The sequence below is a fragment of the Drosophila subpulchrella genome, chromosome 2L (assembly GCF_014743375.2).
Source record: "Drosophila subpulchrella strain 33 F10 #4 breed RU33 chromosome 2L, RU_Dsub_v1.1 Primary Assembly, whole genome shotgun sequence".
Taxonomy (NCBI): domain Eukaryota; kingdom Metazoa; phylum Arthropoda; class Insecta; order Diptera; family Drosophilidae; genus Drosophila; species Drosophila subpulchrella.
In genome coordinates, this window is record NC_050610.1 from 5,004,129 (window position 1) to 5,026,604 (window position 22,476).

A 22,476-nucleotide genomic window follows, 5' to 3' on the forward strand; every position below is an offset into this window, starting at 1 on the left:
AACCATGGCCAAGGACATTCGCCATATGCGAGCATGCATAAAAACGCAATAATAACAGGGCCCCCAACACACGTCCCGCCCGTCCTGCTCGGGCGCCATTCCAAATAGCAGGAATACTTTGGCCACCGCGGGTGCGAAACATTTTTTGCACTTTTCCTGCTTTTTCGGGGAAAGCTGCTGGACAGGAAAAAAAAAGTAAAAAAGAAGCGAAAAGAAAGGCAGCAAATTTTTTGACTGGCGGCGTTTTAGCCTGGCTTTTGCTGTGCGACTGTGTACGTGTCTCCGCAGACCCACTCCAACCGCACCGCTCCCTGACTTCCTTTATAAGCCCAGTTCCGTACACCCCACACCCACCATCGACCCTCCTTCCGACTCTTTCATGCGTTTTGTCGTGCGCCGAGCGGAGACAGCGGTTGCAGCGGCCACAGGAGCGGGCAGGATTCGCTATCCGTCGTCATTGTCGGGTTAACAAACACACCCACACAGCCCCACACACGTACGCGGGTAGGAACTCAAACAGCAAAAAATACTTTGGCTATAATAACCATAACCAAATGGAAGCCATCATTGACTCTCTAAATACCCTCTAGAGCGAGGAATCCTTGAGTCTTACGAACAGATAGTATCAACGTAAGATATGGTATATTATTATTAATCTATTAATTGTGTGTATTCAATCTGTATTATATTTATTAGTAACAGATTGTATAATACAATTTCCGATCAGTTGTGTAACAAAACATTTTGTGAGTTAAAAGTTGTAACATGCTGTTTTATTTGACTTTGTAGATATTTTACATACCTACTTTAATTTTAAAAATGGTATATAGAAAGAAATTCGCAAATATTAAATTATTAAGTCTCACAAAGACTTTGTATCAACCAATGTTATATTAATATTAAAATATTACATTTTTGTATAAATCTGTATTTATTAGTAACAGATTGTATAAAACTATTACCTATCAGTAAAGTAAAATAACATTTTGAGAGATAAAAGTTGTATCATGCTAATATATTTTACTTTAAAAATATTTTAGATACTTTTATTTTAAAATGGTATATAAAAGAAATTCCCAAATCATAATCTATTAAAGGCATTTTAAAACTGACTAAATATGTGTATACAGACTGGCTGGAAATGTGGTTAATATTGGCAGGGTATCACGACAGGATTCTTTTATTCAACTTTGGCGAACAATATGTAAAAAGTTTAACCAAAAAATACAGAGTGGAGTTTCCAAAGCCATGAGGAGCAGGAGGCGGGGATGAAATGGAGAGTCAGGAGGAGCCTGGCGCACAGTTGTTGCTCCGTGGAGTCCTTGCTCCGCTCGCTCGTTCAGGATAACATCACCAAATGAGATTAGGAAGGACATTCGCGTATTTAACACAGACGGACGCTGAAACTGCTACCCAAAAGGGGGGCTGAGGGGGATGCGCAGAGGGCCATTGGTAACCAGTAGGATATCCTGACTGCCTGTTCGCCGGACTATACTCTCACTGGCAGGACTGCTGGTGGGGATCCATTCTGTGGGGTTTTCCACTCTTTTTTTTTTTGGGAAAATGTTCAACAGGGGAATCGAGGAGGTCTGACTGCTAATATTGTGTACCATGCTTAGCGCCTCTGTTGTCATTGCAGGAAGTTGCAACAGTTTGGGGCATTGTAATTGCTTTTTTGTTTGTCCCTGCGAGGCAAGGGGGCTTTTGGGCGGGCCCAGGACTATCTCGAATTGCAGCAAATTTTTAATTAGATTTTTTGATTTTTTTTCTGTCATTTTCAGGGCAATTTTTTTGTTTCCACCGCCCGAGGTTTTGTTTTCTGTGTGCCACCGAGTGACACTCTCCTTAAATTGGGTTTTCCAGTGTTTGGGGGGTGGAGTCCTTGGACACATTTGTTAACGAGTTAAAGCGAAGATAAAGCGGAAGTTATGAGCCATGACAAATCGTTCGATGTTCATTTTCTGGGGGCAACGATGCTCTCTAAATTACGGCAAGTTAAACTTTAATTTCTTTTCGCGGTTTCACGTTGTTGGAAAACTTAAAAAGTTGTGTGATAACATAGAGAAACACAATGCTCATTAAATAACGAATTGTCTTAAAACATTTTTTTAAAGACGTTTTGGTGTTTTGTTATAAAAACAACAGGAGTTTTCCAGCATTTGTAATTATATTAATTAAAATGCAATTTCATATTGTAAAATAAAAGCTTATCCCTTGTATCTGCGCGGTCAAAAAAACCCAACCGCAGAGTAAAACCGAAAACAGCTGCTCAAAGTTCTACCCCAAACCTCAGAACAAACAAAAACAGAGCACATATAATTAAATACGCTGTGGGTATTCTATTGCGGGGGAGTCAGCCCAACCCAGGGAAGCCCAAGGAGAATCTCCGTCTGGAGCTTCATTGCAATTATGAAATTTTAGACATGTCGATGTACTTGCAGCATGTAAAGCTCCCCTTGCGCTTTATCCTTTGTAGTCCGAAAAGTGATGGCCAGAAAAGTTGTTTGGCTAGGAAAACATGAGACGAGTGTCTATGATATGGGAATACTAGTAGTACCCGCAACACAATGTAAATGTTCCCAGCCAGGGTGGTTTTTTGGTGGTTCGTGCTAAGCCAAATTGGGTGGAAATCAAATTGCGCATTTGATTATGAAATCAGATACTTTTTGGTATGCAGTTTTTACTTACAAAACGTTAATTAAAAGACGTTAATTGCTTTGGGTTGTGTTTTATGTTGTGATTTGCCATTAAAGCCATTCTTTAAAGGTAAACCAATGTAATTTCCTTATAGAACAATATCGAAAACTTTTTCAAACATTTATTTCCATTCTTTCAAGTTTAACTGGAAATTCCAATAAACCATAAAACTCAATTGAAAGGATATAAATTGACTTTTATTTCCAGCAGTAATTGAAAGTACATTTTGCCAGCGTCCCACTGAACTGAACTTCATACTGCAACAGCAAACAATGGTTGAGCTTTGATGGTCCAGGGAAAGACCACATAACATCAATTATAAATGCACTCGATAAATTATTTCCAAGTATTACCTTGGCTTTCAGGCACTTCAACAGAACAGCAGTTGCACAGGTGGGTGGGAATTCACGCACATACATAAGCACCTTTCATGGCTGGAAGTGTATTTACAAAAATTATTTAAGTTTATTTTAGTTTTGCAGCTAGTTGGCCAAGTGAAACTAACCCGAAGAATGCTCTTCTTCACTCTTCTTGAGCTCTGTTTTTCATTTTGTTTTCCAATGAGTCAGAGTGTGTGTGTGCATGTGGGTTTAAAATGGCCACGTTCGTGCACGTGTTGGTGTTAAGCACTTCCACTTCCGGTTGGCTGCTCGACTGCTCACCTGACATGCGTTTCCCACCGCATGGCAGTAGGGGATTCTCGGGAGGGGGAAAACCTCTGTGGCTTCGACCTGCACTTGCACCTCTTGGCTTCTGACAGATCCCCACCTTCTCTCCGCCTCGCACGTCCTGGTTTGATTTTTCATTAAGTTTCCAGCGTTTCTTTTCACCGGCTATCGTTAGTAAAAATTATTTTCAATTAGCCAGCTACAGCTACACATCTGCCGAACAGGAAAATGGATGGGCCACAGTTTTCGTTTTCGTTATTTCGTTATTTCGATACTCGAACTCTGCTCTGGTATTTCCACTTTCCTTATTTCCTCCAGAATGCCAGGGAATCCGGAGCAGAGGGTGGATAAAATGGTAAACCAATCACTAATTGAATTAACGGGTATGACAGCTGGTTATGGCAGAAAAGATATTGGTTTCCAGTAATAATTCGTACCTTCATTTTAAAATTGACATAAATACAACTTGGATATAGAATATATTTTATTAAACGTTTAGTTTAATTTAAAGACCCTAGAGAATAATATTTTCTACGTTATTTTAAAAAATTATGCGCATATTATTTATATGTGCATATGAAAACAAAGCTAATTGAATGTTTTTTCTATGACAGCTCATAATTTTATAGTCTAAATCGATTTATGCATAAATCGCATGCGATTGCCAAAAGTGTTAAATATGTTTAGCAGTGACAGGCAGTTGAATGATAAATAAATAATTACATACAAACCGTTATTTTTATTTTTATTTATAAAGTTAAATTAAACATTTAGAATTAATTGTGGGAGTGGATGTTTGTTTAATTCAAACTGAGCTCACCACTTTCCTCGAATTTTCCAAAGTCGAGCCCCCAAAAGTAGACAACACTCTCCGGGCCTATCCCATTGTTGCAGCTGACAAGCAAAAGAGCTCGTGGCTATTTCCCCAAAACAATCGCAAAACAATGCTGTGGGCGTAGCCACGCCCCTTCCAGCCACAGCAGCTGGTCCTTGACCTAAGCCTGGCCAGAAGAGAAAAGAAAGCCAAACACTCAAACTTTACCCATTTGGCCCATTCAAATGCAAATCGCTGCGCAAATCTTCAAATGACTTCGATTGGTTTTCTGGCCTCGGCTTTTGTTTCTGCCTGCGATCTGTGCCACGGAGGCAGGTCCTGGACAAAGGACCTGCTGTCTTTGGGCACTTCTAATCGCACTCCACACTCCGGACATGTAAATGCATTAAACAATGGTGGCCACAGAATTTTAACGAATTTTCCAAACAGAACTGACAATTTAATTTGCTGCTGTAGGTTGTTTTCAGTGCCCCATTCTAGGGTCGCTCTATGTTTTCGAAACTTTATGAGGCCAAGACCCATTTGCATTTCTGTGAGAACTCGATTTCCGCTCGGTCAAGTGACATGATTGATACTCCCGGGCGCCAGGCGTCTGAATGATTCCTGGGGATTGGAGCTGGGACTGGGATTGGGATTGGGACATGGAGTGTCCTTGCCTCGCCTGTTGCCTGCGGGCGTAAAAACAACACCCGGGGCTTTGACATGTCCGGACATGTCCAGCAGGCGGTGGCGACACACGGGCGGAGTCCTCAGACGGACAGACAGCCGGTCCGGAGAACAATGCACTGAAGGGGCGACGAGCACTGCACCACATCAAGTAGCCGACCCGTTGCAGCTTACAAAGTTGTGTAAAATGATTTTTGTGCCCAGTGATGACAGCTAGTTTGTAAGCTTGTGAATGGTTTAGTCTTCGATGGGGAAGTTCCCGGAATTTAACTGTGGGGGTAAGATAATAGTGTGTGACATTAAACCAGAGACTGGGCGTAAAACCGGGGGAAAAAAAGCAGTTTCATTATATGAACATTTTTGAAAAATAATGTTTTCAAGCATTATAACTAAGCTATAACATATCCTTTGATTACCATAATTATGATTATAATATTCTAATAACTTTAAAAAAAATCATTTAATGTTTATGTTTAAAATATACATTTAACTACCTTTAATTATCCATTTTATGATTATACTATATAGTTTTTTCATTCCCAAAAATAATTGGTATTATAATCACTTTAAATAACTTATTTACAATTTACAATTCCAATTCCTAAGTTGAGCATGGTCTTAACTCAATGTAAGAAATACATTGTGTCCAGAGTTCCTAGGTTGAGGAAACAAGAATTCAAAAATCTAACTTAAATTACCCCAGTTGAAATTTCCATTAAACTCGTTGCTCACGCAGCCATCTCAAAGTTAGCTGTTTTGATTTGCACTTTAAAATAATTCCCAACACAGACCTCACTTTTGTGCAATCAAAACGTATTCTATATATTTTTGTGGACAGTTTGTTCGGCCTTTATTTTAGAAATTGAAACTTGTGGCAGCCCCATCCTCTGTGGCACAATATCAAATGCTTTTGTTTGTTCTATGGGTCTCGGACTCAGACTGCAAACAATTAAGTTTGCATCTATAGAGTGACACTTTTATTTTCTTGTGGTTTCCAGGCACACCCGAAAAAAGAGACTCACATACAAATGTATGTACGCGCCAGTGTCAGTGGCAATTTCAGTTTTTTGGCAACTGCATTGCACTGGAGGGGATTCCCCCACTCCGAAGTGTCAGATGCAATGGAGTTTTAAATAAAATGTACTTGCAATAAATTTCCGCCAGCTCTATGGAAATATATTATCAGCATATGCTGGCAGCTCCTCCTGTTTTTTGGCAAGCCACAAGCCTCTTGTCCGATTTAAATATTTAATCTGATTTCATGTTTCGATGCGTTTCATGGTAATTTACAATGAGTCTGCCGTTGAGTGAGACTCTAACAAAGAAAACAAGCAAATTTCAAACATGCTTAAACGAGTCTTTGCTTCTTAAAAACACATTCAAGTGACGTTGTGCATTTTAATTGGACCCAAAATAATAACTTTAAATAATCAGTTGGTCTGAGGACGAGCTTATTTATGGCCTAAGAATTATGACAAAGTAAATTTGAAGTAAGTAAAGAATTTCAACCACGTGAGCTTCATGATTGCGGCTTAAAAAGTCTTGTTATATTGCTCGACTAAGCAATTTATCTTTGAATTTCAATGCGAAAACTGGTTACATTTGAATTATTGAAAGTGTTTTTCTTTCTATTCAGCCATCAATCTGAAAATGTTATATAATTACTGGTTCTAGTTAAGCTTTTATAAATACAATGCGATTTAAACAAAACAATTTATAGAGTGCTGTCTTGTTATTTATCTTCATACACATTGTAATCAGTACATCGGATTGTTTTGTAAAATGGTAACGACGCACTTTTGTGTTGCTATGTTAATAGAAAAGTTGTAAGTAAGGACTTGCTTTAAAAATACGTATTTTTCCTTTTTATCGTTACCCTTTAAAACTGTAATAATTTAATTTAAAACACAAGCAACACGATTCTGTAAATGTATTTTATATTTGTTAGGTGGATATTTCTAATACGAGAAAGATATTCTTTATTAAGGTAAAATAAATTTGGATTTCATTTTTGGCACATTCTAATATTTTTTCAAAATCAACCTACAACTCGCCGTTGTCCGCTTTCCGCATGATTTCCACCATACGATCATTTATCACTGTTTTCACGTCAAAAGTCAACCTACAACTCGCCGTTTTCCACTTTCCGCATGATTTCCACCGATCAGTTATCACTGTTTTCACGTCAAGAATCAGCCTACAACTCGCCGTTATCCACTTTCCGCATGATTTCCACCATACGATCATTTATCACTGTTTTCACGTCGTTTCCCCAAATGAAATTAACGTGGTTATAAAGGGGATCCGGTATCAGGTAATCGAGCACCACATTTGGCAGAGTGTCGCGTAACCTCACAACATCTATATCGGAGGTCAGGCGATCGTTTTTACTGTAGTACAGTGCAACTTTGCAATCAACGTTAGCCACTTTGTACTGTGGCGGAGTGTCGGCGCCGTGTCTTCTTCGATTCTCCCAGGAGTTGTAGTAATCGTACTTGAAGAACCCTCCACTGTGGATCTGTTGACCATAGTGCCACAGGGACTTTAAGGATGATCCCGAGGATGCGTGTCCCGTGAAAAGCGGCACCAGGCTGGTATTGAACTGCTTGAAATCCACGCCCATAACCTCCTGGATGAAGTAGGCACAAGTGTTTTGAAACACAAAGCTGCAGAGCTTATTACCAAGTCTTCGCCAAACATCGTTTTCCGGTAGAAATTCGTGGATGCCAAGCGATTTAGCAATGAACTGAAAATGAATTAGTTAAATATTATTTAATTTGCAATAAATAATATAAAATTAGAAGAACATTGGAATTCCAAAATTATATCTATTATTATATATTTATTTTCTTTTACTTACTGCCAAGGGCCTTAGGTACTTTACAAAAGTTAGAATAATGGGTGAGTCGATGTAATCCCAATATGCCACCGGAGCCAGGGCCTGCATTGATTTGATCTTTTTCATGTAGGCAGGTCGCTCACTGCCCATCACAAAGAAGGATGTTGTGCCCTGCGAGTGACCCACGTAGTGGATCTGCTCGAATCCCTTGCTCCTCGCAAGGACATAATCGACGGCAGCAGGAAGATCGTAGATCCCGAGTTCGTGAAAGGAGAAATCCCAGAACTGCGGCTGGTATCGATGGAATCGCTTGTGCTTGCGCGAATATCGATTTCCCCGGGTGTTGAGCAGCCAAATATCGTACCCCAAATCGCTGAGCAGGAAGCCCAAGGACCTTTCCGGTCCCAAAATCACATATGCAATTGAACTATCCAGCAGGCCATGTACCATCAAAACTGGTTGTCCGCCGGGCTTTGGAATTCGATGGGCCGTGAGGACAAAGCCATCCTTTGCTTGAATCTTATGGGTTTCCACCGGATATCCATATTTTTTGATTAGATCAGGCTAAAATTATATGCAAGAGTGCTTGTATAGTCCTTTTTTTTCAAAAAACTATCATCATTGGTAAATTGCAAAGGCTTTTTTCCCCATTTACCGTGATTAGATTGGCATCCTCTAAAATGTTTTTGTCGACCTCAATCAAGTTGCAAGAAACCATATTACAAGAAAAGTAAAGACAGATCAAACTGCCACACAAGTACTTTAAACTACAGATTCTAAACATGTTGCCCTCCTATATCTTAAATTTGATTGCAGCAATTTGTAACATGCACTTAGATATCTAGAATTAATTTAAACAAGCGAAATTGGCCAATAAAGTGCTTCAGGCAAGATCTGTTTCTGTTAATAGTGCATGTAGCAAAATTGTTTTAAGTGGCAGTAAATCGGTGTTAAAAAGGTTTCAGCACAAACGTTAACCCTGCAATATTTTTTACTTCACTTAATAATTATTTTTTATCTAACAAACTATCAATCCACTGATTTCCAACATTTTATGTTATATTTATTTTAAAATGTTTATAACAAAATTGAATCATTGCGTTTTCTATGATGTTTAATTAACGTATTAATATTTTCTTCAACATTATAAACTTTGGTGTTTTATCAATTTATCAATCACAGAAACAGGCTTTAAAATATTAATTCGAACGTATCATGATAGTTTTATACGTGTGTCCTTTTTTAATTTAACAGTATGTTTTTACAAAACAGTAATATTATTTTATTTTAATTTCTGGTTAAACCGGCATTTCGTTGATAAACGCATTTCTATTGTAAAACATAATACATTTCTGATTTATTTTTAATTTTAGTTTTTAAAAGTATGGTTTTACTTTATTTTAAATACTGCTTGATTTTATCCTATTTCGATATCCTTGCTAATCCTGCCTCGAATCATAGCTTTCTACAATTTATCGGAAGTCGTCAAGTTTTTAGAACTAGAACTGTTCCCGGTGCGCGATCAATTGCCACTGAGCAATAAAACTAGCTCGTGTGCCATTTTTGATCCGAGCAGCTAATTTTAGTCGGCGAAGCTAGTTAAGTCGCTCCGCTCCTTGACCCGATTGCATCTCACGTGAATCAGGGCAATTAATATGCACAAAATACTAACCTCTACTTTTGTATAATATATTAAACGAGTTTCCATTGCACGGTAAGTGGATATGGAAGTGGGAATAGCAACAAGTTGACAGTTGGATAAGGTCGTGTAAAATTGATGTGAAAGCTGAATAGTGCATTGATAAACTAATCGTACATAATTCTTAACAGTCATAGAACTGGAAGTTGATTGAAACCGGTTCCGAGGCAAAATGTAACTACTCAACTGGCACGGTCTTAATTGACATGATTAAAGAATTGTAAATAAATTAATTAAATTAAAACCCACGAATGTGACTTTTTAGCCGATACAGATTTAACTAAACCTATTACGATAGATACAAACAGATTGAGTTGGTTTTACTAACAGATAAATACATTTAACATATATTCATCGGCAAGAAGTCAATTGTGCTGGGCAGAGCGTAGACACCCATCCCATGGAAAGAAACGTTCCAAAACTCAGGATCGTCAGTTGTGTACCGGACATGGTGTTCCCACTAAGTATTGCCCCGCACATTGTTCATCCAGACATCGTAGCCCTACTCATATAGCAAGTATCTTTTGGGAGAAAATACATTTTTGGGTGGTTTTAGTTGAAGAATATTTTCACCCCACCTAGGGACTGTATAGGACCCATCATCACGCAAGTGGTTGAGCTATCCAACAGTCCATGCACCATCAGCACAGGAATCGCTTCAGGTCGAGCGATCCTAAACAGATCAAACCAACTAATCAGTTGGAACTGCAAAAGTATATTAAGAAGAAATGAATGGAATACGACTAGTTAGCTTTACAAATTAATTCCCCGGAGATTTGTAAGAACCCAATATTAAGAACATATGAGTTACTTAAACTAAGACGAGTTGTATGACCACTCGATTTGCGTTTACTTGGTCACTTAGTACTTGTACTGACCTGGACAGTTTTTATTTAAAGGATATACTGGTGGGTATTAAAATATCCGATAATATTTTAAGTTTTTAAAAAAGTTTAGTTGTCCATTTTTGCTGAGCTCCTAAACACTTATGAAGCTTTCGTGCAATACAAAATTTTTAAAATTAGCCTACAGTATCCAATAATTCATCTTTAAGAACGTTTGGAGGTATAAATAGATGAAAACAGTTAAACAGGGTTACGTTTCAGCTGAACAATAATTAGAGGACAGAATACTATAAGCTGTGGGTACACATCTTCTTCTTCGAGGCAAGTTCTTTTGGTCCGATCACTACATGTTTCGCGTTTTAAGAAAATAATATTTGTAGGCTGTACAAATATAACATATTAACCTATCAAAACAATTTACATATACCGCGTGAGAGAATATTTTAATGCCTTTACTAAGTTTATAAAGTAGGTAATGCAGATTCGACAGTTTAAGCTTGCACCACTCTAACATTTTTTAGACTTTTCTTGTCAAGAATACTTTCTGTTAGGTAAATCCTAGGGCTCAGCGATTCTCAAAACATTTTAAGTGTCAAGAACAAATTACACAATTTTACTCAACTTATAAAATGCGTCTTTATCAGTTTTATTATTATTAAATAATAAATAAATCTATGAATAGCCGTAAAATACAATATACTGTGAATATTTAAATTATAACCATATTTATATAGTCTACCCCCCTTATATAACTGAGTTTTCATGATTTCTCATGTTTTCCAGCATTCGGTCCCACAGCAATTCCCTGGCATCGATGCCCCAGATAAAATCTAAGTGATTGAATTCCTTGTCTTTCACCAGATATTTTTCCACCACATTTGGCAGTTCCCTGTGCAGCATTTCCACATCCTCCGGGGGCGCCAGCCAGTCGTTTTGGCCGTAATATAGGGCCACCTTGGCCCGGACATTCTCCAGATGGTAAGATGGTGGCTCGATGGTCCCGTAACGCCAGTGGTTCCGCAGCCATCCGTAGTCGTACTGCCGGAAAGCCCCCGACCTGTTGAGTTGCCCAAAGTGCTGCATCTGCTTGGTGGAGGCTCCGGCCGGAGAATGGCCCACGATCACCGGAAGCATTGTCTCGTTCAATTGCAGCTTGTCGAATCCGGTGGTCAGGAAGATCACGTTCGAACAGATCTCCTTGGTAATGGTTGTCTCATCGCAAATGAATCTATTGAACATGCTGGTGAACTCGTTCTTGGGCAGGAACTCGTGGACACCAATCAACTTGAGCACCAACTAAAATGAGGAGGATTAACATTCGTTAGTATGGAGAAGATCAAAGGAAAAGGTAAAGGAGGAAGATGTTTTATAATTGGATATGATCTTTATGGTATTTTATATTAACCCTTTTATCAATTGCAAGCCATATGTAAAACATTATGGTTACTATCCGATGCAAAAAAAATCTTTAAAAGGATGGGATTAATAGGATGGGGTAACTTACGCTCACCGATAAGTGCCACTCGGCCAGGAAGTTGACCACTGGACTGCGGCAGTGCTTTAAGAAGGCCACTGGGGCCAAGCCCTGCATCAGAACGATCTTGTCCATGTATTCGGGTCTTTCACTGGCCATAATCCAGAACACAACTGTTCCCTGCGAGTGACCAATATAATGCAGCTGACTGACTCCGGTTGAGTTTAGTACATAGTCGATCGTGCTGGGGATATCGTGCTTTCCCATCTCGTGGAATGTAAAGTCCCAGAACTTGGCATGGTGTGTGCTGTATTTCACGTGCTTTCGCGAATACGTATTTCCCCGAACATTGGCCATCCAGACATCGTACCCCTGATCGTAGAGCAGGTAACCTTTGGAACAACACAACGCAATCAGTTTGGGGCGTTAAAAGATAGCCTATGATCTTACCAAGTCCCTTGTTCGGTCCCATCATCACCCAGGTAGCTGAGCTATCCAGCAGTCCGTGCACCAGAAGAACTGGAGTTGCTCCTGGTCGAGCGATCCTGTGCAGGGTGAGTATATATCCGTCATCAGTCTCCACGGTGTGATTCTCCGCCGGGTATCCATATTTGTTAATAAGATTATACTGGAGTGCGGGAAAAAAAGAGAGAAACGATAAATCAATAAAATCGATATTTTAATAGAGATTCAATTAAGGTGAAGTATCTCGATAATAGCTTCGAGCTTCTTAATACGACTGATTTCAATACTATCTATATTTTAAGGTTATAGTTTAATAACAATTGTAAGTCGACGGCCACTGCAGCCATGGTTTGGTAATCTACCTAATTTTTAATTGCTAGACTTATTTTGTTAAAACTAATAATAGCAATTTGTTTGTAATCTCGTTAGTGTTTTTCTTTTCAATAACAACTATGACACTGAGAACTGTAATCAGTTTAATCTCATCACGCTCGAATATCGATCTGTATGATTTAATTATATGAACCAATCTGATCTGTTCCATAGCATTGTAATAGCTACTGTTAATCATAACAGCTTACACCATAGCAGCAAATTAATTAGAAACGATACGAACATTAATTCCAAAGTTCGTTGAATTAATCATAGGGGAAATATTAGATGTCGCGAATATAAACACAAACATATTAATGATTAAGGTTTTTAATTATTTTTTCATGAGAAATGATAATAGAATTGAAGTAATAAATCAAAACTACTGAGACTCAGTAGTATTACAAATGCTATATGTAGTTACGATCTTGTTACTATTAAACATATTTTGACTTAGCTCTTAACTTACCGTATTCAATTGAGAGTCTTCCTGTATATTGGGATCCACATCATTCTCGATTCGCAGATTGCTGTCCAATGCTACTGATCGACCCAAGATGGCAGGCGTTTTAAAATTAACGTTGAATAAGGTGAGGTTTCCGAACGTCAGAGATAAACCCCCAACGTTTCCCGATTGCAGCAGGCACAGACTTAGGGCAAATATTAGCAAATTTGCCGACATTTCACCAATTTTGCTGCTCAGCTCAATGTGTATAATATACAATGAATATAGATATTTACAGGGTCTAGCTCTGTGGATGCGATCGGTGCGAGGCACAATTGTTGACTGATGACAGTCCCGATTGGCGGCAACAAAGAAACCTTCTGTGAGCGCGAGAAATTCGACACTTCGCCACACGAGTTACATTCGAATAATCAGCACTCGACCGTCCACGAATAATACTTTCGATTGAATTGAATCACTGGGGCACAGTGTTAGTTAAACCCGGCGATAACCTGCCTGCCTTCGTCACTGGCCAACGGCTGATAAGCGGTGGGTCCGGCTTGGAATGGTCTTGACTTTGGTTCCACTTACGCACGAGATGTCAAAACCACCGGCCCCCAGCGGCTACTGAAGATGTTTTGTCGTTACTCGGATTCCGATTCCGATACCACACGGGGCTCCCGGGCAACATTCGCTCGGCCAGCAAAAACAAACAATCCAACATGTTGCCAGGCCAATTGAGTCGCTTAAGCTCGGCTCTTTTCTGAACTCTCCCCATCAAAAATAACAACTGGTTGTTGCTCTGCTCAGCCGGAAAGAGAAAAATATTACATATTATTAATTACAGACACGCTTTAAAAATCTGTGACTCATTGCTGGTTCATTTTCCAGATGCATGCAAACAGCTCTAGCTAATATATTTTTGAGAACAGAACCCCTGTGACCTAATAATCCTAATCTTGAAAACTCAAATTCGAACAAGATTATAGAAACTTTAAGCGGTTAACAGTATTTTGAATAGTATTTGAAGAAAACAAAGTCCACTGTTGAGGCTATAAATAATAATCACCAATTAAATTAACAACGAAATGTAATGTTTTTCAAAGTAGCGTATCAGACCTTTGAATGTTTTTATTGGGTTGAAAAACCTGTACCCGGGATCTAAATCAGAAATTTTATTGATAACCCCTTTATTATACTACTTTAAGTTAATTTTGATGTAATAACAGCTAAACCATTTGTGGCCCAGAGCCAGAATTTAGTTGAAATGGTACTTTGAATTAAACATTGAACAAGCATTGTTTGGTACTACGCTTCATTACTTAGTTAATTTTTATCACCTTTTCCATTTTAGATTTATATTTACCATATGTTTTTATGAAGGTTTTATTTTACATAATATGGGAAAATACTAGCCATTCAAGGGAAAATTCGTTTCACGTAATAAATCACAAATTATGAAATAAACCCAGCAACCGAAACAACCTATAAGACAAATTTGAAATCAATATGGTATCTCAATAAAAGTTATAAGATGTAAGATATCATGTTATATTCAAAGCTTACCTGAATAAGCATTTGTTAAAAATAATTGTATCTCGTTTATAGACTATTTGCATTTATTAGAATAACATTGGATTAGTTTCGCTTCGTCCGTTCGATTTATAGATATTACAATGATCAAAAGTAATTAAAATAATTACATTAATATGCAATGGCTATTGATTTTTTCTAATTTATTTCATTACTACTAGTTTTGCGTTGTAAAGTCACAAACCGGTTGCGCTTCGATATTTTCATTCTTGTTCATTAACTCATTAACAAAAAATAACCTTCCGCACTTTTGGTCAACAAATTACTCATGGGACCACAGCAACAAAATAAGCGATAACTTATTAATTATTTACCGATCAAAGTGCAATCAACGGCGGCAGACTGGGATATGAGTGTTATATTGCTATTAATACACATTTATAAATTTATCGCACTTTGGCGGAGGGAGTGGCAAGGGCATGATAACCGACTCCAAATCAGGCACACGAACTGAAATTAATTTTAGAAATTTAGTATTTACACACGAATGCTGTGATGGAGATGAACTGGGGGGTAGAAATGTGTCTGCTTATCTCACTGACCAGTTGTGGGAGTTAAGTAGAACCGAGTGTTATTCAATTGTTAAGTGTAGCTTATTCTGCATTTAACGAGCAAACAAACACGCACTCGCACACAAAGACAGACACACAGATACTCGGAAACACCGAGAAAAATATTTGAGAACAATTTTGATAACATTTAAACTATATTTCTTATAATAAAATAAAATAACTTTTTTTGGTGCTAGCTCTTTTCTTCTTACAGTTTAAGATTCAATTTTTCCAAAGTCGTTCAGGTTTATATTGTGATGTTACTTTTTTAATTTCGATGTTATATTTTGTATCTTATTAAAACGGATGTTATGATATATGGAACACTTAAAACATTTTGTTTATGCTTCAACTTCAAAGACTCGACTTTTTCTCAGTGCACATACGCAGATACAGCTACATTTGGGGCGACAGCTACGCAGATACTTGCTATGCAAATCAGCACGAACAATGCGCAGTTCATTAAACGAGCTGTTGAGCATAAATATATAAATTTATGCATGTTATTATCGCCCCTTCCCGCCCCTTTAGTTACCCTATCAGCATTTGCAATGTCAGCTACAAACTGCATTATCATATGAAAAGCTTTCCGACTCAAAACTCGTTTTCTTTCGTTTCGGCAAACAATTTGTGGTTAGCAACATGCTGCCATCACTAATCGAAATTTTTACCAATTCAATGACATTTAAAGTTGATTCTCACATTATTTACTGTGCGGTTCGATTTTTGTGGATGCAAATATAGAAATTCCCCAGTTGACTCCCTCAACTCATGGTATTTTCGGCCATTTTAATATCCCTCTCGGGCATTCGGTTATCCAAGCCACTAGCCGCAAACAATTTTGACTGACACAAAGTGCGGCCGATTGGCTCAAAAAGTTATTTTCAAACTTTTAATAGTTCCCAAAGAGGAGGGCAAAGAGTTGGTGAGAGAAAAGCAGTAGATTCCAAGCAAGTCGATTGAAATCCAATGACAAATATTTGTTCGCAAGCGATAAAAGATTTAAACATGACTAAGCTGAAAAAATACTTAGTAGTTGAAGATAACCAACGTCTAATGTCAACTATAAAAATATTTATGGGGAAAACCCTAGATAAGAAAGCATATGCTATTTTAAATAGGTCGCCAAAGAATCTCTGATCAGTGAAACTGTATTTATTTTTTGTTGATTGTCTGAACATGTTAGAAGAATATTTTTAAATTTATAGTAAATAAATGGTGAAGTTAAGTTATAAGTTTTCAAATACTTAAGCGCTTCAAACTTTTTAATAATATAATTTACAGTATGTCCCTAACATCATTTATGCATTTAGAATTACTTTCCTTTTGCCTGCGGCAACAAGTTAAATTCCTTTTCTTGAATACTTTAACTTCAAAAGGGCCCCCGAAAATACCAGAAAATCTACCACTTGAGAGCACACACGAAATCCGATGAAGCATTGAATCTGCGACCTACTAAACACTCCGAAGCGAAAGGGGGTGAAATCAATGTGCAAATCTCATAAGATGCGGGCTTTTTGGGACCTCTGGTAGCGGGTAGGATGGGAATTCCCCCGCCAGAAGACAAATTTCGCAAATACCCGAGTGCGAGGCTGAGCCCGTAAGTGCTCAGTGTGTCAATGTGGCAAATGTATCTGTATCTCGCATCTCTGTATCTTTTTATATCTGCACCTCACTGCTAACCCTCCGAAACACGTACATACGCTCGATGCTCGGATCAATTTCAAGAAAAAGATTTATGCGCTCGCCAAAAAGGGGCCATAAAATATTTATTGTTTTCAAGTTGCATGGCCATGATAAGCGGCAGAAAAAGTAGCAGCATCCCCAGGATAAGAGTGGGCTGTCTCAAGGATAACAGAACAAAGAGCAACAGGAACAATTCTTATCCTTATCCTGTAACGCGATACCAGTCGGATGAGCGGGGGGGAAGGCTTGATATATTACCTTTAAATAGAAATTTATTTTCATGCTAAGATCGAAATTTAAATGAGAATAGGAGATAGATGAGGGCCCAGAAATCAATTCCAATTGTAAAAGAGCATTGGTGTATTGCAATTAACTTAACTAGAATACAATGCACAAATCAAAAATGGATTGTGTCATTAATATACCCACAACTATTCATTTAAGGAGTATATTTTATAAAATTGCTTGAAGTTCAACGTTTTTGCCATCCACATTTGCACATGTGATATTCAAATTCATTTAATTCAATGCCTCCGAATTTAACCCTTCAATGCCCGCAACATCTGCAGCGATTTATACAAATAATTAACTGTCAACTGCAGGCAGCAGTCGTCGGAATTTCCCGCTTTCCTTTCCCCTTCCTGCTAAGCGACACCTTGAGGGATCAGCGCCCCTACACTGAAAATTATAGGCAATTCTGCTGGCTTTTCGGAAAATGTGTGTAAATGAAAAATGTAAATAAATGTTGATGATTGGAAGGAGGCAGGGTGATTTATAAAAATGTGCGAGAAAAATGATTTTTGCACGCCTCGGAGCCGCTGACAGGCCCAAACATCAGCCATCAGCCCCTGGCTCGTCCTCCACTGCTGCTCCTCTCAGCTGCCAAAGTCATTAACTCGACAAACCGCCAACGTCAACCGATGAGCTAGAGATGGGATATAGAAATGTTTGAAAGGGAGTTTAAAGAGTGCTTTGGAATAGGTCTGAGGTTTATTTATCCCCGTACAGGAGAGTTTATTTGCCATCTAGAATATGATCATCAGAAAAAAAGGGTTTTCAATAATAAGTAACAATGTCTGTTTTATTTTCCTCGATAATCTTGTTGTTCTGTATTGTGATATCTAATATTGCTTTATTGGAACCCTTTTTTTAATTGAAGAAATTCAGTTTAGAGATTTCTATAGAGATGATCTAAGTTGTCTTTTTCTGGACCTGTTTTTAATGTTAGTAAAAATATTTTATTAACCTATGCTTAAACATATGTTTCTGGGCCTTAGAGTTTGAGTATCAGTAAAATATAATGAACACATGTTTTAAAAAATATCGTAAATCATTAAAAAAATGTTATTACTTAGTATATTAAATTCTTTCTATTAAAAAAATATTAAAAAAATGGATATCAATTGAGAACCTGCAGCCAGATCTCGATTATATAAGTAAATATATCTTCTATCTTATGAAGAATTTTCCATCTCCAGGCGTGACGCCGGCAGAGACGCCGGCTGAGGCGAGTTATGTGTAAGTGGAGCGGAAGTGCACCCTCACACACACTCGCACACAGTGGGCGTATGGGCGGGGGGCGTATGGGCGGGGCAGAGGTAGAGGCAACTCGAAAAATGTTAAGGCATTCGTTATGTCAACAAGCAACAATGAGCAAGTCGGAATGGCAGGAGAACGGGAGGTCCTTGTTAGGCACATTACATCACTCATTTTGAAGCAGCCCGTGCGCTTGTCCTTGCGACTGTGCTTGTGTTTGTGATTGTAAGTCGGGAGTTTCCTAACGACCAAGTTGCCTCTGCCTCGGCATCCTTTTTTAATGAAGTGCAGCTCCTGTTTTCACGACCCCCACTTCCTTTTTACCCAGCCTGCAATTGCAGCCAAGCGACAAATGCCGCGCATTCCCATTTGCGGCGGGGAAGTGGAGACCCCACCCGGGAAACTGGAGGAGTTGGGATCCGGGGCTCTGGATCTGGGACTTACGGTGGCTCCGACTCTGTGGCCTTTTCTGCTTTGTGGCACGTTCACGATTCCCTTTTGCGCTTTGTTTTTCTGCCTTTTGCCGTTAAAGGTATACAAATCTCTCGCTTCGGTGAATTCCAAGTGGAAAATGCGTTAATTGGGCATTAAATGGAAAAATGTTGGGGCTGGGTGTGTTTTTTTGGGTGTTTCTTATGCCTTTAAGTGGTTTATACACAACAAAAATTTGTTGGTCCAATTGACCAATACAGAAAATCAAAAATAGTACTTAGTTGTAACTAGTAGTTTTAAATTTAATAGTGAAATTCAATGATTTTTAGTCTATAGTTTTTTATAAGAAATTAAAAATAAAAAATTTTGTTTTAAAAACGCAGGTTAAGAAACGATGCAAACGCAAAAAGATTATGTTGATCTGGTAAAAAACTGAAGATATAAATTTTTGTATGTTTTTTTTTTTAAGTAATAACCGTTATCGTCGTGCTTAATTTCTAACTTTTGCTAATATGTCTGTCTTAAAATTTCCACCACAGCATAGTTGGTAAATAAAGTAATGATAATTTAAAGATTTTTTGGAAAAAAATCAAACGGAGCATATTTTGTTAAAAATTCAAAAACGGTTGTTTTTAAGTTTTTCTTTATGATATATAAAATTGTATATCATTTTTATTGTCCTAAAATTTGTAAAGTTCTTCACATAGGATATTGCATTAAAATCCGTTGACTCATTCTCAAACATATTCGGCAGAAAAACTCTAGCTTTTTATAGGGCTACAGCCCTACATGCGGCAACCCTCAAGTAACACGTTTTGTGTTTGCTTTGATGTACACTACACTTAAATATTACGAATAATATTGCATCCAAATTTTGTTTTGGGTGTTCCTTTAATGGCACTATAGTCGGATGCCCACGACATTGGCCGAGGTATGGGGATCGGCTGCTGGAAGAATGACCTCGCCATTTTCGTCCTTATAGTCCGCGTAATCCTTCGAGAGGACAACCTCCATTTGAAGTCCGGTCATGAGACGCGTGGAGTGGAGGCTGGTGCAGGTGGAGGTCAGTACGGGGAAGCCCCGCTGGCGACCCAGCTCGATGGTGGCGGCCACAAGGCGGGTTCCTATTCTCTGGCGACGAACGGAGGTGTCCACGGCGAGAATGTAGAGGTAGAGGGCTCGCTGCACTCCGAAGTGCTCGAAGACATTGGCCTGTCTCTCCACTCCGGCCAGGAACTTGTGAATCTTGTCCAGCAGACACGTGACTTTCTTCTGCTCGGTCTCCCGGAACTCCCTCTCCAGATCCTCGGGAGTAAGCTCACCAACCAGTACCACACCCACAATGCGCTTCTCGTCGACGTCGACGGCCACCAAGGAGAGGTTCTGCGGGATGAGCGAGCGGTGCAGCTGCTCCTCCTCCGGAATCACTGCGGCCTGCGTCGTGTCCTTCTGGGGAATCAGCATCAGCGGCTCGTGCTTGAAGAAGTGCTTTGCGAGAAAGGCCTCACCCTCCTCGTAGTCCTCCATATTCATGGCGCGTATAACGATCGCTGACATCTTCCCAAGTTTCTCACTCGCAGACTGCGACTGAGAGAAATTTAGCTCAATTAACTTATTGTATATGACCTCAAACATACAGTGAGCTTGCCCGCGGCATTCTAAGCTTTTAACGAATGTAGGTTTCTCCGCCCAGACTCGCGGAGAATTTGCCTCCCGGATCCCACCCCCCACTAACCCAAAAACAGGTCTTATCAAAGCTTTTTGATAAGGTTGAATGGCAACTGATTTTTCGTGAGCGTAAGAAGCATATAGCGATGCGGCCCACGCCACCTCAATCAGGCGATTAACTCATATCACTTGAATAAAGTACACACAGACAAATTTTATTGGTCAATTTGACTAAGCAGATAGCCAAGATACAGATTGTGAAACTACAAAAAATACTTTAAGATTGCTTTGTTGCTTTTTTTAATATTTAATAGTGTTACTTCTATCAACACAGTTACCTTCACGTGATGTGAGTATTTTTAAAAAAGGTAATATGAAAATTACTTTATTTTTATTTTACTTACAAGCGTAGCGTAGTACCACACGTTATTGTGGTACTACGCTACGCTTGTTATGCAATGATATTTTTAAATAATTAAAACAACAATGTTTTTTGTTTGGTTAACTATAAAAATAGTTATTTAACTACAATCGATAGGTTGTTCCTATTCAACCTTTTTTTTTATACAAACCCTTTAAAGGTTAAAATCACCAATTTGATGGGTTGGGCCAATTGAACTATTATATTGGTCAATAATATGCCGACATAATATGCGTACATAAATAAAATCGGTACCGTTTTGAAATTTAAAATTTTAATAAATTGTTTTATTCAATATTATTTATATATATTTTCCAAATATTTAAGATTCCTAACAAGAAAGTGAGTCAAAGTCAGACACTCATTTATTAACATTTTGTTAAATATAATTAGTTGACAAACAAGTCTTTAGAGAAAAATATTTATTTCTTATGTGACATAATCATATTTTTTCCCAATTCACAAGAAAGACAGAGATAAAGCTATTTAAAAAACAAGGGATAACGCTATAGTCGAGTACCTCGACTATCAGATACCCGTTACTCAGCTTAAGCGACCAAAGGGAAATGGAGATATGCAAGCAGCAAAGCGAGATTTAAATGCGCCACCTACCGGCGGAAGACAGATTTAAGCGTTGTGTGCGTCAGGGTAGGCGTGACAAATTCATTGTTCAATAGAATAAGTTAGCCGCGCACTTTGCTCTCTCTGAGCGCCGGCAGTGCTTTTCTCTTTGCCGCTAAGTTCGGCCGGCAACTATTTACATACACACACATACACGCGTAAAAACATTTCGCACTGTCTGGCTCTGACGTCATAGCTTTTTTTCTTGGGAGGTTTGTGGGCGTTAGAGTGGGCGTAGAAAAATTTTTTTTGGGTCAATCGATAGGTATGGACAAGACTAATACATTTCAGTTAAAATTTTCTATCTAACATCAAAACTGTAGGAGCCACAGTTTTGGGCGGTTTGTGGGCGTTAGAGTGGGCGTGGCACTCTACTGAAACAAACTTGCGCTGCGTAAGAAGCTCAGGAATCTGCTCGCCAAATCTCAATAGCCTAGTTCTCATAGTTTCCGAGATCTCAGCGTTCATCCGGACAGACGGACAGACGGACAGACGGACAGACGGACATGGCTAGATCGACTCGGCTAGTGATCCTGATCAAGAATATATATACTTTATGGGGTCGGAAACGCTTCCTTCTGCCTGTTACATACTTTCCGACGAATCTAGTATACCCTTTTACTCTACGAGTAACGGGTATAATTATTATTTTTATATTTTTCATCAACTGAAAATATTTTAAAGTTAATAATGAATCATTATTTGTGTAATAAATCTGTTAGAAAATAGAAAGAACTAAATGTACCTAATGTCTTAATTTCTTATTAAGTAAACTATTATAAATATTTTTAGTTTAAATTAAGTTGACAGTTAATAGTCACCCAAACTCCACTTGCACGTATGGACCACCGCCTGAAAGTAATTTCCCAGCCCAACAGTTGCGTCTTTCCACCTGGGCCACCTGCTGGTTCAATCAACTAATAAACTCCCCGAAGCCGACAGCGACTGCAAAGTGATTATTGA

General features: G+C 38.6%; 3 protein-coding genes across 5 annotated transcripts; all 3 read right to left on the bottom strand.

The window, feature by feature from the left end:
* Nucleotides 1-6,795: 6,795 nt before the first annotated feature.
* Nucleotides 6,796-9,237, bottom strand: LOC119548016 (lipase 3). Of its 2 annotated transcripts, XM_037855086.1 has the most exons (4): nt 9,100-9,222; nt 8,361-8,504; nt 7,727-8,269; nt 6,796-7,612 (listed from the first exon to the last, which is right to left on the bottom strand). In XM_037855086.1, exons 2-4 carry the CDS (start codon nt 8,487-8,489, stop codon nt 7,064-7,066), a joined length of 1,221 nt encoding a protein of 406 aa, XP_037711014.1. In that variant the 5' UTR covers nt 8,490-8,504; nt 9,100-9,222; the 3' UTR covers nt 6,796-7,063. The 2 variants fall into 2 exon arrangements, with proteins under 2 accessions (XP_037711014.1, XP_037711015.1); XM_037855087.1 differs by lacking the exon at nt 8,361-8,504 and having other exon boundaries at nt 9,100-9,237.
* Nucleotides 9,238-10,866: 1,629 nt separating this feature from the next.
* LOC119548267 (lipase 3-like) lies at nt 10,867-13,568 on the bottom strand. 2 transcript variants are annotated; one of them, XM_037855414.1, is made up of 4 exons: nt 13,030-13,568; nt 12,174-12,351; nt 11,760-12,115; nt 10,867-11,545 (listed from the first exon to the last, which is right to left on the bottom strand). In XM_037855414.1, the coding sequence occupies exons 1-4, from the start codon at nt 13,240-13,242 to the stop codon at nt 10,994-10,996; spliced, it is 1,299 nt and encodes a 432-aa protein (XP_037711342.1). In that variant the 5' UTR covers nt 13,243-13,568; the 3' UTR covers nt 10,867-10,993. The 2 variants fall into 2 exon arrangements, with proteins under 2 accessions (XP_037711342.1, XP_037711341.1); XM_037855413.1 differs by having other exon boundaries at nt 11,754-12,115; nt 13,030-13,564.
* A 5,889-nt stretch (nt 13,569-19,457) lies between these two features.
* LOC119546720 lies at nt 19,458-20,422 on the bottom strand. The gene has a single exon (XM_037853206.1). The coding sequence runs from the start codon at nt 20,358-20,360 to the stop codon at nt 19,704-19,706; it is 657 nt and encodes a 218-aa protein (XP_037709134.1). The 5' UTR covers nt 20,361-20,422; the 3' UTR covers nt 19,458-19,703.
* Between the last annotated feature and the right edge of the window lie 2,054 nt (nt 20,423-22,476).